General features: G+C 42.9%; 1 protein-coding gene across 1 annotated transcript in view; it reads left to right on the top strand.

Moving 5' to 3' along the window:
* Positions 1-268: 268 nt before the first annotated feature.
* Positions 269-13,391, top strand: part of GALE (UDP-galactose-4-epimerase) — a 33,056-nt gene continuing 19,933 nt past the window's right edge. Inside the window, exons 1-3 of the mRNA XM_082246530.1 lie at positions 269-406; positions 6,723-6,851; positions 12,219-12,337. Coding sequence (XP_082102656.1) covers positions 6,731-6,851; positions 12,219-12,337 — 240 coding nt within the window. The 5' untranslated portion in view covers positions 269-406; positions 6,723-6,730. The remainder of the gene's footprint in view (positions 407-6,722; positions 6,852-12,218; positions 12,338-13,391) is intronic.

Raw genomic sequence — 13,391 nt, forward strand, 5'->3', positions numbered from 1 at the left:
TACGAAGAGAGCAGACTAAACCTGGTGTACTGTAGTTTAGAGGTGTGGATCACAATCACATGACAAGGAAAGGCGTGGCTCAGATGGCTGGCTAGCCCTCCGCTGTAATCCTCTATCTACCAGGATATACATGGACGCAGCCGGATGACGATGCATAGGAACGTGTAACTTCCACGTAGCCAGGCGGAATGAATGGGAGGCGGGGCGATCGGTGAGTAGGCGGGGATTCTAGGGCTCGCTCAGGGAAGGATAATTTTGTTCTATTTCTTAATATATGCATTTCCCCGCCCATTGTCCTAAAACGAACCAATAAGCACTCTGCCGCTCCGGGAAGTAAAGAGAGTGCACTGACAGAGTCCAGCAGCGAGTGACAGACTGGAGGTTGAGCTGTAGATCTGACACCCAGGTGAGCCGGTCATCCACACACAGGAAGGGTAAGCTATGACATTGTGTTCCTGGTACCTAGAGGCAGGCTGATGAAAATCTAAGTCTGATTGAAGTGTAATGAGTACAGGGAGCCGATTGCTGTGGAAGGCAACTTCCATTGATTAGTCATATAGTATACAGGGGAACCAATTCTGAACCAATCAGGTTGAACCGAGAATTTATTTTGTAATTCAAGTGCAGTGTGTATGGAGGGGACCCAGAAATGTCATAGCAGGGCACCCAGATGGGGGTTACAATGCAGCACATAGCTAAACCCTCTCTAAGCCATATACATCACATTCCTGGGGCAAAGAGCTGACAATCTGATCCAGATGCTTGGTACACCTGTGAAGATTCAACTTCTAGAATTGTGCCTAACATTGGATGCTGCACACTTTACTGACTATACAATCTGATCAATCTCCTTTAGATCTACCATACACTATGCAATACCTGTCCAACCTGATACAAATTTAATGGATTGTTTAGACTTGGGTGGTGTGTTATATATATATATATATATATATATATATATATATATATTGGTGCTGTAAATACCTGGTGATCCTGTCCATTCCCTTTTCAGAGTGGCAACACTATTGAGGACGATCTGCCTACTTGTGTGTTGCCACTTGTTCTGGGCATGCTCGGGATTCTTTCAAAGGAAAGCTGCGAATGTTCTATTTCCTTCAGAGAGATCCACTCCACATGACACTTTACATGTCACGTTTGGGGCAGCTCCAGGACCTTGACTGACAGCGGAGCATTTCCTCCTTGCTCTGCTGGATATTATTACAGTCTATGTGAATGGGTGGGCGGGGCTCCAGCAGACACTCCAGTTGTTTAAAAAAAAAAAAGAGATCAGTGGGGTTTATTTACTAAAACTGGTGCACACAGAATCTGGTGCAGCTGCGCTTGGTAGTCAATCAGCTTCTAACTTCAGCTTGTTCAATTAAAGAGGAAGTAAAGCTCCCTCTGTACCTTGTACGTATAGGTAAGCCTATGAGAAAGGCGTACCTATAGGTACTGTGAATATCTCCTAAACCTGCACTGTTTCAGAGATATTTACTATGCATGCATCCAATGACATAACTGGTGCATGCGCTCTGGAGGAATGGCTGCCTGTGCCGTTCCTTCATAGCCCTGTGCTGTGAACGGGCGCATGCATGGCGTTATTGCGGCTCCGGCCAATCAGGTGGCCGGAGGATGCGAGCCTGGAAGGAAGACAGGTGAACATGTCGGCCGTCTCAGCGGTGAGTAGGCGGCACTGTGGGGGCTTGATTCTAAGGTAAGTGTTTCATAATGAGCTAGTGTGCGATGCATACCAGCTCATTATGCCTTTCGTCTTTAAGGTTTTTTTTTTTGGAGGTTTACAACCTCTTTAAAGTGGAGTTCCGGCCTCCGGGGTCAATTTGAGCTAAAAATACCCACGGGATAGTCAGGGCTAGTACATTCCATAATTCTCTGTACTGTCCCGGGTCGCACTAAACTGTAAGAAGAAATACTTACCTTGAAAATTTCTTCTCCAGCGCTGCCATCTCAGGTGTGGGCAGCTGAAGCCGCAGCGTCCCTCTTTGTGTCCTCTTCCGTGACGTCAGAGTCCCCCAATGCACTGCACCGGCCCCGCTCGTCACTTCTGGTGCTGGCACGGCATGCCCAGAAGCTGTTTAGCAATGAATGCCGCACCTGCACCGGAAGTGACGAGCGGGGCCGGTGCAGGCGCATTGATTTCTGGGAGCGATGACGTTCAGCTCCCAGGAGTCATCGCAAACCGGAAGTGACGGCGCGGGCCGCAGCCGCCGAGGGAGGAAGTGGAAGGTGAGTATATTTTCTTCTATAATAAGGTAAGTGACCAAAAAAAAAAAAAAATAAATCGGCACTATCCATTTCTCTTTCAGGTTGCCCTCAGCAAGCGGATGGCCCAAAATCGATTTTTTTCGATTTTGAGGCCGGAACTCCGCTTTAAGTTTTCAAAGTAGTACAGGCACTACTTTTGGCAATTTTGGGTGCAACTTCAATAGACATCTGTGCATGAAGCCGCACAGATGTCTTCAAAGTCGCACTGAGATGCGGCTTTAAAGTCATGCGTTTTCAGGTGAATGGGGGCTAAAGCTGCACCAGATTTTGCATGCTCCAGTTTTAGTAAATCCCCCCCCCCCCCCCCCCCTATATGTATATAACATTGTACACCCATTCACATAAACTGCAATGATAAACCGCGGGGCAAGAAGAAAATGCTCCGCTGTCTATCAAGATCTGAGCCTCCCCTTACTTTCTGTTATGAAAAATTCCCAATAAAAAAAATTTAAAACATCAATTTTTCATCAATTTAGGCCAATATGTATTCTGCTACATATTTTTGGTAAAAAAAATCCTAAGTGTATATTGATTGATTTGCGCAAAAGTTATAGCATCTACATATAGGATAGATTTATGCACTTTTTATTTTTTTATTGTATTTACTAGTAATTGCAGCGATCAGCGGTTCTTTCTTTTTTTTTTTTTTTTTTTTTAAAGCAGGACTGCGACATTGCGGGGGACAAATCTGACATTAAAGCCCCGTACACACGTACCAATCGTCGGCCGAACGATCGGCCGTCTTTTTTCCAGGGCTGTCGTGTCTGTTGAAAACTGCAAAAGACTGCACACGAATTTTGTCGGCCAACAGCAGCCGACTGCAGAAGTGATGTCATGTGATGGTTAACTTTCCGTGTGTTTTTTCTTTTCTGAGCATGCCCAGTCTTGCAAATCTGCTGATTGTCGGCCGAAATCTGTACTGACTGATCGGCCGATTGTAGGATTGTTAGTATGATGCTTCCGACAGCCGACAGCGCACTTTCGGCCGAAAAGAATCTGTCGTGTAGGCATTAAAATGTTTGTTGGCCAACACCAGAACGGCCGATTGTTCGCCAGTCAGTACAGATTTCGGCCGACAATCAGATTTGCAAGACTGGGCATACTCAGAAAAGAAAAAACACACGTAAAGTTAACCATTACATGACATCTCTTCTGCAGTCGGCTGCTGTTGGCCGACAAAATTCATGTGCAGTCTTTTGCAGTTTTCAACAGACACAACAGCCCTGGACAAAAGACGGCCGATCGTTCAGCCGACGATCGGTACGTGTGTACGGGGCTTTAGTGACACTTCTTGGGGGACCAGTGACATCAGTACTAAAAAAATGCACTGTTACTGTGTAAATGACACTGGCAGGGAAGGGGTTAACACCAGGGTTGATCAAGGGGTTAAGTGTGCTCCTAGGGAGTGCTTTCTATTTGTAGGGGGAGTGGTTGCACTAGAGGAAAAAATAGATCTGTGAAACATAAGATCTCTCTCTTCCTCTGTGGCAGAATAGCGGTCTGCCTTGTTTACATTGGCAGACCACCGGTCTGTCATTCTGCGAATGATCAGCGGGTCCTGGGGGCCACCACGGCCGCCAGACCTGCTGATTGGCTCCCGCTGTGTCGCTCTGGCCGTGGCAGCCAGTCCAGAAGTGGTTAAAGTATAACTAAAGGCAAAACGTTTTTTTTTTGTTTTGGATAGAACAGAGATTGATTAGAACACCTGTTAATTTTCATTGCTGTCTGTGCCCCCATTCAGGAGATTCAACCTCTGTAATTGTCCTGTTTACCATTATCATTGAGAGTAAAAGAAAATCCTAAAATTTTGGGTTATCCCCAGAAAGTAATAAAGGGGAAATCTTCCAATGGGGACACTAGTTCTGGTGACCTGGGGGTCCCCAAGGAATTCCCTTAATTTTCAAGGATTTCCACTTTCTTCCTGTTTAGCTTTGAGATAGGAAGTGAAGAGAAATCCCCACAATGGGAAAGAGATGGCAAAATAAAATCTAACAGGGGTTATAACTATCCCTTACTCTATCCAAAATGGGAGAGGTGGGGGGGGGGGGACTGCCTAAAGTTCTACTTTAACGAATGCGCACATGGGTTTATTTACACTTTAAGGAATTTTGCACAACAACATAAAAGTTGTTAAAGAATTGCCGCAATTCTGCCTGTGATCCGGAACCATTGCAAGTATCGGGATGCCTGTGCGATTCCTGGGACTTGCAATGGCACCCCAAATGTGGCGCAATTTTGCCGCAATTGTCATCCTACGAATCTCAGTAAAATCGTGCAAACAGAATTGCGGGATGCTTGTCGCCCAAAATAAGTTCTTGTACTTCTTTTGGCCGACAGGCGTCCCGCGATTCTGTTTGCGCTATTTTACTGTGATTCATCAGGCAACAATTGCAGCAAAATCGCGCCGCGTTTGGGGTTCCATTGCAAGTCACGGGAATCGCACGGGCGTCCTGCGACTTGCAATGGTATGGGATCGGAGCAGAATCGCAGCAATTTTGCCCACAAGCCTAAATGTTTGCTAATGCCTCATGCACACAGGCACATGCATACAAGTTACATTTCTTCACCCTAGGGACACAACTGTAATGGACGGCTGTATGTGGGTGTATGCCATACTTGCACACGCATGTAAATCCCTAGATGCACACAAGCCACCCCTGTAATTTACGTTGTATGGCCACAACGACTGTGTGCATGAGACCTGATGATGTTAACACAAGGATGTGGTATTAAAAAGAAATCTTCTCCAGGTCATTTGTTGGGTGTGTTCCATTCCATTCAGGTGATAAGACAGTCATATGATAGAGAACTCCTATAATTATCTAGGATCTTTGGCCTTATGTAAAACAAGAAATCCATCTTATTATTTGTAAAGCATGGTTGATGCTAGCCAGCGGACCAGTCTATTTTTTAGAGGGATATAGAGGGAGAAATATACGGGTATGTAGTGTACTATATATTGCGACTAGCAGCCATTCAGAGCTCAGCTTTTTTTTAGGCTCCTTTCACACTTGTGCGACTTGTCCTGTGACTTGGGACTGCAAAGTCGCATGACAAGGTCTACCCCATGATTTCCAATGAGTACCATTCATATCTGCACAACTTCAAAGTAGTCCCTGCACTACTTTGGTCTGACTTTGATGAGACTTCAGGTCCATAGACCTCAAGATAACACAGGCATTGCTTCAAGTTCAGTCACAATCATGCAACTTTCAGGTCGCACAAGTGTGAAAGGGGCCTTATATTTGTATTTTGCTACTGAAGGCTAAAAAAATTAGAGCAAGTAACTGAATGGTTCCTACAAGGAGAACTTCTGTGTTTTATTTTTTTTTTAACCTTGAGCTTTTACACCGTACTCATAAATCTGCTATATATTGAACATACTGTCAAATTGGATCATGTAATCTATACACATGATCGTAACCGACGGCCTGAAGAGTCCAAAGTTGTACTAAAAACCAGGGCTGCCATCAGGGGGGTACAGCCCATACACATGTAGGGGGCCCGGGCATCCCGAGGGGCCCCAAATACGGGTATGGTTGCCACCTGTCCTCGCAATGCCATTCAATTGTATGCTCTGCCGTTCCCTTGCAGACTTGCACTATTTTGTGGGTCCTGTCCCTCACTAGCCCTCACACACAGCTGTAGGCCCTGCCCTCCCCTGTTCTCCAGTTGTTCACCCCTGGACAGGAGGGGCGGAATTTACTAGAACCATTCACCTTTATTTTCCTGGGATGGAGGAGATGGGACTGGAGTAAGAAGAGGACATGGAATGAAGGAGGACATGGGACTGTAGGAGGACGACGACATGGTAGGTGGGCCCTGCGGAATGTTGGTGGTCAGGCCCAGGGGGGTGGAGGGGGGGGCAAGGCCTAAAACTGTGTAAGGGGCCCCAAAATTTCTGATGGCTACCCTGCTAAAAACTGTTCATATAGGAATGGTTGGCTGACTCAGCATTGCTGAACACAATTAACATGCAAGAAAGAAGTGGGATTTTCAGGGAAGGAAATCCTAATCCTCATTCGCACCCACTCCACCCTGTGAACTTTGAGATAATGTTTTAGTATGGATTATACAACTTGTCTATTGTGTGGGTGGGTCCATACCATGGTTAGATTTGCTTCATAGCTGGATGTAATGCATACAGTAGGTGATTCATTTTAGAAGTGACTTCACCAGAGTGTACGTGCTGTTTAAGTAGGCCAATTTCTTTTTTTTCAATCCTTCGTGTGGCATGATTTTCATTTGGTCAACCATCTCCGTAAAAGTTTCTTCAGGGAACACTACTTCTTTGTGCTTTTATTGGCTGTGCGGGAGTCAACGGCTAGATTCATGTTTTTAATTAAGGTTTTACTGCCAGCATCTTGAGCCAGTTAATATATTCAGTGAGTTTCTCCCTTCTAAAAATTTTTCTCTTTTTCTCTCTTGTCTCTAAACAGGTAGTACAATGGCTGGGAAGGTGTTGGTAACTGGAGGTGCTGGCTATATAGGTAGCCACTGTGTCCTAGAACTGCTTGAAGCTGGATATGAACCAGTAGTCCTTGATAATTTCCACAATGCTATTCGAGGTAAGCCAGACCATAGTAAACTATTTTTTGATTTAATGTTTTCTTTTTGCATAATATATTTAAATGGGATCTTCAATGTTTTTATTTGTGAAAGAGTTTCTGTGTCAAAGGGTGGCCGTGTAGGTCCTGCCTGGGATCAATTTGCCAAGTGTTCCAACAAATCTTGTTCAAAATTCAGTGAACCTGAACTTGGAGGCAAATCCTATGGAAGTCTATAGGTGTGAACCTTGTTAAATTCTGGAATTTTTTTTAGGGAAAAAAAGGCAGAGAGGGTCTTTCATGTAGCTTCAAGGGTAAGATTGAAAATACATTTAATAGTAAAATTTTTGCAGGCAGTCTAAGCAGCAGCATACACTTGCAGAGCATTTTTAGCTGTAGAACACCACGCATCCGGAAAGTATTCACAGCGCTTCACTTTTTTCACATTTTTTTTTTTTTTACAGCCATGTTCCAAAATGGACTAAATAATTATTTTCCTCAAAATTCTAAAAACAATATACCATAATGACAATGTAAAAGAAATTTGTTTGAAATCCTTGCAAATTTATTAAAAATAAAAAAAAAAAAAACGAAAAATCACTTCTACATACTGTGAGTATTCACAGCCTTTGCCATGATGCTCAAAATTGAGCTCAGGTGCATCCTGTTTCCACTGATCATCCTTGAGATGGAAAATTCAGTTGATTGGACATGATTTGGAAAACCTCTCTATAAGGTCCCACAGTTAACAGTGCATGTGAGAACACAAACCAAGAAGTCCAAGGAATTGTCTGTAGGCCTCCAAGACAGGATTGTATCGAGACACAAATCTGGGGAAGGGTACAAAAAATTTCAGCAGCATTGAAGGTCTCAATGAGCACAGTGGCCTCCATCATGTGTAAATGGAAGAAGTTTGGAACCACCAGGACTCTTCCTAGAGCAGGCCGACCAGAAAAACTTAGCAATTAGGGGAGAAGAGCCTTAGTTAGGGAGGTGAACAAGAACCCAATGGTCACTCTGACAGAGCTCCAGTGTTTCTCTGTGGAGAGAGGAAAACCTTGCAGAAGAACAACCATCTCTGCAACACTCCACCAATCAGGCCTGTAGAGTAGAGCGGTAGCCACTCCTTAGTAAAAGGCACATAACAGCCTGCCTGGAGATTGCCAAAAAGGCACCTGAAGGACTCTCAGACCATGAGAAACAAAATTCTCTGGTCTGATTAAAAAAAAAAAAAAGATTGAACATTTTGGCTTGAATGGCAAGCGTCATGTATGGCGGAAACCAGGCACCGCTCATCACCTGGCCAATACCATCCCTACAATGAAGCATGATGGTGGCAGCATTATGCAGCGGGGATGTTTTTTAGTGGCAGGAACTGGGAGACTAGTCAGGATCGAGGGAAAGATGAAATCAGCAATGTACAGAGACATCCTAGATGAAAACCTGCTCCAGAGGGCTCTGGACCCCAGACTGGGGCGAAGGTTAATCTTCTAACAGGAAAATGTTATCTTGGCTATGTGCTTAGGATCAAAGGAGTGGCCTTGAGAGATCTGAAAATGGATGTGCACCAATGCTCACTATTCAGCCTGATGGAGCTTGAGAGGTCCTGCAAAGAAGAATGGGAGAAACTGCCCAAAAATGGGTGTGCCAAGCTTTTATCATCATACTCAAAAAATGCTTGAGGCTGTAATTCAGTGATGGGGAACCTTGGCACCCCAGATGTTCTAGAACTACATTTCCCATGATGCTCCACTACACTGCAGAGTGCATTAGCATCATGGGAAATGTAGTTCCAAAACATCTGGGGTGCCAAGGTTCCCCATCATTGCTGTAATTGGTGCCAAAGGTGCTTCAACAAAGTATTGAGCAAAGGCTGTGAATATTTATGTACATGGGATTTTTTTTTTTCGTTTTTTTATTACATTTACAAAGATTTCAAACAAACTTCTTTCGTGTTGTCCTTTATGGGGCATTGTTTGTAGAAGTTTGAGGAAAAAAATGAATTTAATCAATTTTGGAATAAGGCTGTAACCACAAAATGTGGAAAAGTTAATCTGTGAATACTTTCCGGATGCACTGTATTTATTTTCTTGTACTATTGGCTTGGGGTACATACAGTAGCATCATAAACTGATTCCTTTTTCATCACAAAGTTTAAGACCTGTTTTGACTAGAGGATAGAAATTAGCCAGTAGTTTACTGTGGCTCTCTGTGTTCTCACTGATGTAAAACCATCTTGCCACTGGTTAAATTCTGTCATGCTCTCATTAAAAATTAGTTACCACAAACCTGTAATTCCCTACCACCCCGCTATTATATCTAGGCATAACACACAGGGTTAGTGTTTTTATTAAAGAAAAGCTTTTAAATACCTTTTTAGAGCTATCTTCAGGCCGGTCACGTGACTCCCGGCTGGTCTCTTACTCCGATCCAGGGCTACAGCAGGAGGGGCTGAGCGACCATGTGACCTCCCCAGCTGACATTATAGGGAGATCTCGGCCCCTCCCGCTGCAGCCTTGGATCGGAGTAAGAGACCAGCTGGGAGTCACGTGACCGGCCTGAAGATAGCTCTAAAAAGGTATTTACAAGCCCCGTTTTATTAGAACATGACCCTGTGTGTTATGCCTAGATATACAGTACAGACCAAAAGTTTGGACACACCTTCTTATTCAAAGAGTTTTCTTTATTTTCATGACTATGAAAATTGTAGAGTCACACTTCAAGAGGTAGTCACCTGAAATGGTTTTCACTTCACAGATGTGCCCTGTCAGGTTTAATAATTGTGATTTCTTGCCTTATAAATGGGGTTGGGACCATCAGTTGTGTTGTGCAGAAGTCAGGTGGATACACAGCCGATAGTCCTACTCAATAGACTGTTAGAATTTGTATTATGGCAAGAAAAAAGCAGCTAAGTACAGGAAAACGAGTGGCCATCATTACTTTAAGAAATGAAGGTCAGTCAGTGTCCCCAAGTGCAGTCACAAAAACCATCAAGCGCTACAAAGAAATTGGCTCAAATGCGGACCGCCCCAGAAAAGGAAGACCAAGAGTCACCTCTGCTGCGGAGGATAAGTTCATCCGAGTCACCAGCCTCAGAAATCGCAGATTAACAGCAGCTCAGATTAGAGACCAGGTCAATGGCACACGGAGTTCTAGCAGCAGACACATCTCTAGAACTGTTAAGAGGAGACTGTGTGAATCAGGCCTTCATAGTAGAATATCTGCTAGGAAACCACTGCTAAAGAAAGGCAACAAGCAGAAGAGACCTGTTTGGGCTAAAGAACACAAGGAATGTACATTAGACCAGTGGAAATCTGTGCTTTGGTCTGATGAGTCCAAATTTGAGATTTTTGGTTCCAAACACCGTGTCTTTGTGAGACGCAGAAAAGGTGAACGGATGGACTCTACATGCCTGGTTCCCACCGTGAAGCATGAAGGAGGAGGTGTGATGGTGTGGGGGTGCTTTGCTGGTGACACTGTTGGGGATTTATTCAAAATTGAAGGCATACTGAACCAGCATGGCTACCACAACATCTTGCAGCGGCATGCTATTCCATCCGGTTTGCGTTTAGTTGGACCATCATTTATTTTTCAACAGGACAATGACCCCAACACACCTCCAGGCTGTGTAAGGGCTATTTGACCAAGAAGGAGAGTGATGGGGTGCTGTGCCAGATGACCTGGCCTCCACAGTCACCGGACCTGAACCCAATCGAGATGGTTTGGGGTGAGCTGGCCCGCAGAGTGAAGGCAAAAGGGCCAACAAGTGCCAAGCATCTCTGGGAACTCCTTCAAGACTGTTGGAAGACCATTTCAGGTGACTACCTCTTGAAGTGTGACTCTACAATTTTCATAATCATGAAAATAAAGAAAACTCTTTGAATGAGAAGGTGTGTCCAAACTTTTGGTCTGTACTGTAATAGAGGGGCTGGCAGGCAAATTTCTAATATATTTTTTCTACTAATAGCAGCAGGATGGGAGGTGCGAAGACAGAGACACAGGAGCTGACAGGAAGGGAGTGAGGGAGGGGGGAGAGGAGGATAGAAGAGAGCTGCGGATGACAGAGGCACACAGGTGGACCACAGTGTTCGGGGCTTGGCAGCCATGATTAATGTGGTAAGGACACAGAGTGAGACACAGGAAGAGGCAGGATCATCCAGGTTTTTTACAGTTTAGAGAGGGGCAGATTAGACTGCACAAGCATTGTTTTGTTAGGGTTACAAACACTTTAAGACTGCAGATGACACAGTAGTGTAAAATGTTCCAGCAGGAAGAACTGGCACAAATGTACTAGACAACAGTAAAGCCAGTAAAGCATATGGGCTGGTCTTTTACAATGTGAATTAAGAGACTGCAGATTACACTGTAGTGTAAAATGTTCCAGCAGGAAGAACTGGCACAAATGTACTAGACAACAGTAAAGCATAGGGGCTGGTCTTTTACAATGTGAATGAATTAAGAGACTGCAGATGACACTGTAGTGTAAAAGTTGACAGCAGCAGGACAATTTTAAATGGCAAAGCTAGGCCTAAATTTACTAGAGATGATAAAGAGTACAGGCTAGGGCTTTACTACAAGAATGAAAATTGTGCAGATGATACAGCAGTAAAAAATCGACCAGTAGCAGGGCAGTTTTTCCAGTAATAGGCCACAATGTGTTAAAGACAGAGTACAGGCAGGTTTTTACTACAAGAATAAGGAGACAATAGTTAATCCAGTAGCGTAAAATTGTCAAGCAGCAAGATACTTTTAATGAGCAAGGCTAGGCCTAAATTTCCTAGAGGCAAAGAGCAGGAACTGGGGGTTTACTATTAAAATGACAATACTTTTAGAGGATATAGCAGTGTAAAATTGGCCGGCAGCAGAGCAATTTTAATTGGGGATAATAGATCTAACAGGCATACACCTAACTTTTATATATGAGGATTAGGGAGGACACTGTGAATTTGTGATGTTATGTGAGGTAGTTTAGGTTTCTTTCTGTGCTGCAAACAAAAGGCAGCTCCAACAACAGATAGTCCGTAATAACTAAATGCTCTGCTATGAGCACCACAGACTATAAATAAATATAAAAACTTTCCGACCAACCTAAAATATTATTTATATATATATATATATATATATATATATATATATATATATATATATATATATATATATATATAATAATATTTTATTTTTATTTATTTTTTTTAGGGAAAGCTGAACCTCATCCTAAATACAAATCTATAATATTCTTTTATCAATCTTGTTGTTGTTATTATTATTAAATGCTGTGTAGAAGTATTCGGTTTGTCTTTTAGAAATATGTTGCAACAGTTTTTCATTTGATATTTGAGCTAGCTAATGACCGTCTGGAAGTAATCACTCTCTCGTAATTCCTTTAAGGGGTCAATGGTCTTCCTGAAAGTCTGCAGAGAGTGCAAGAAATTGTAGGCAACAAGAAGATTGAGTTTGAAGAGGTGGATATGCTAGACCGGGCTGCCCTGAACAGTTTGTTTGACAAGGTACATTTTTATTTATCAGTGTTAACAATAGATCAAAACCCTCACTGGAGGTACATGTAGTATTTAAAGCACTGTGATGAGACATTACTGGAGCAGTCTGCACGGCGACCAATCTGCTTCTAGCATTTTCAAAGCCTAACTGAACAAACTGAAGATAGAAGCTGATTGGCTATTATAAATATGCAGAGTTGTTTTAGATTCTGTTAGTTTCCATAAATAGTTGGTATGTTATTTCCCCCCCCCCATAATCCCATTTCAAACTGCACCTTTCCGTTAATTGGGGACCATGCCTGAGCACATGTTCCAGTAGGGCATATAATGACAGGACAAGATATGTTACAGATATTTGAGCTTCATAATATTTTTTTGTTTGTTTTTTTTTTTTCCCTAATGAAATGTGAGTATTTCTTTGAGACCATATGTTAATATTTGCTTAATATCGATTTACTTTAGCGCCACTATTTACCGTGTACAGTATATATGTCTATATTGTACACTCTGGTAGATGTGCTGTTATTTGTTTTATTTAACGTGGCAGCTATACACACATCTTCATTGTGATCACATATTGTTTGACGCAGTGGTAGGATCAATAATATAGGTGGGCATCAATTTACTGATCCTGAGGTTTAATTTCTTTGAGACTACCTTGAAAATGTGTACAGGAAAGGTATTTTTATACAGGATTTACTTGGCACCAACAGTTTTCGCAGTGCTTTATATTACAAAGTGAGACAGTGCAGTTACAATACAATTCAATACAAGAGGGTTAGGAGTAGTGATCGACCAATATCGGTTTTTCATTGCCGATACCGATATTTTAAAAGGCCAATGCATATCTTTTTTTTTTTTTTTTTTTTTTTTTGTGACAGGTACTTTTGTGGATGGATCTGGTGGTCTAAAAGACCCCAAACCCCTCCTCTGCATTTAAAAGCATTAAAAACCTCAAGTTTGGCTGTTTTGAATGCTGTAATTTTTTTGGAATCTGGCGCCAGACAGTACCCGGAAGTGATGTCACTCATGACATCACGTCCGGTTTTTGCATGGAGACCCA

The sequence above is a fragment of the Pelophylax lessonae genome (genome assembly GCF_965119305.1).
Source record: "Pelophylax lessonae genome assembly, chromosome: 2".
NCBI classification, from domain to species: Eukaryota; Metazoa; Chordata; class Amphibia; order Anura; family Ranidae; genus Pelophylax; species Pelophylax lessonae.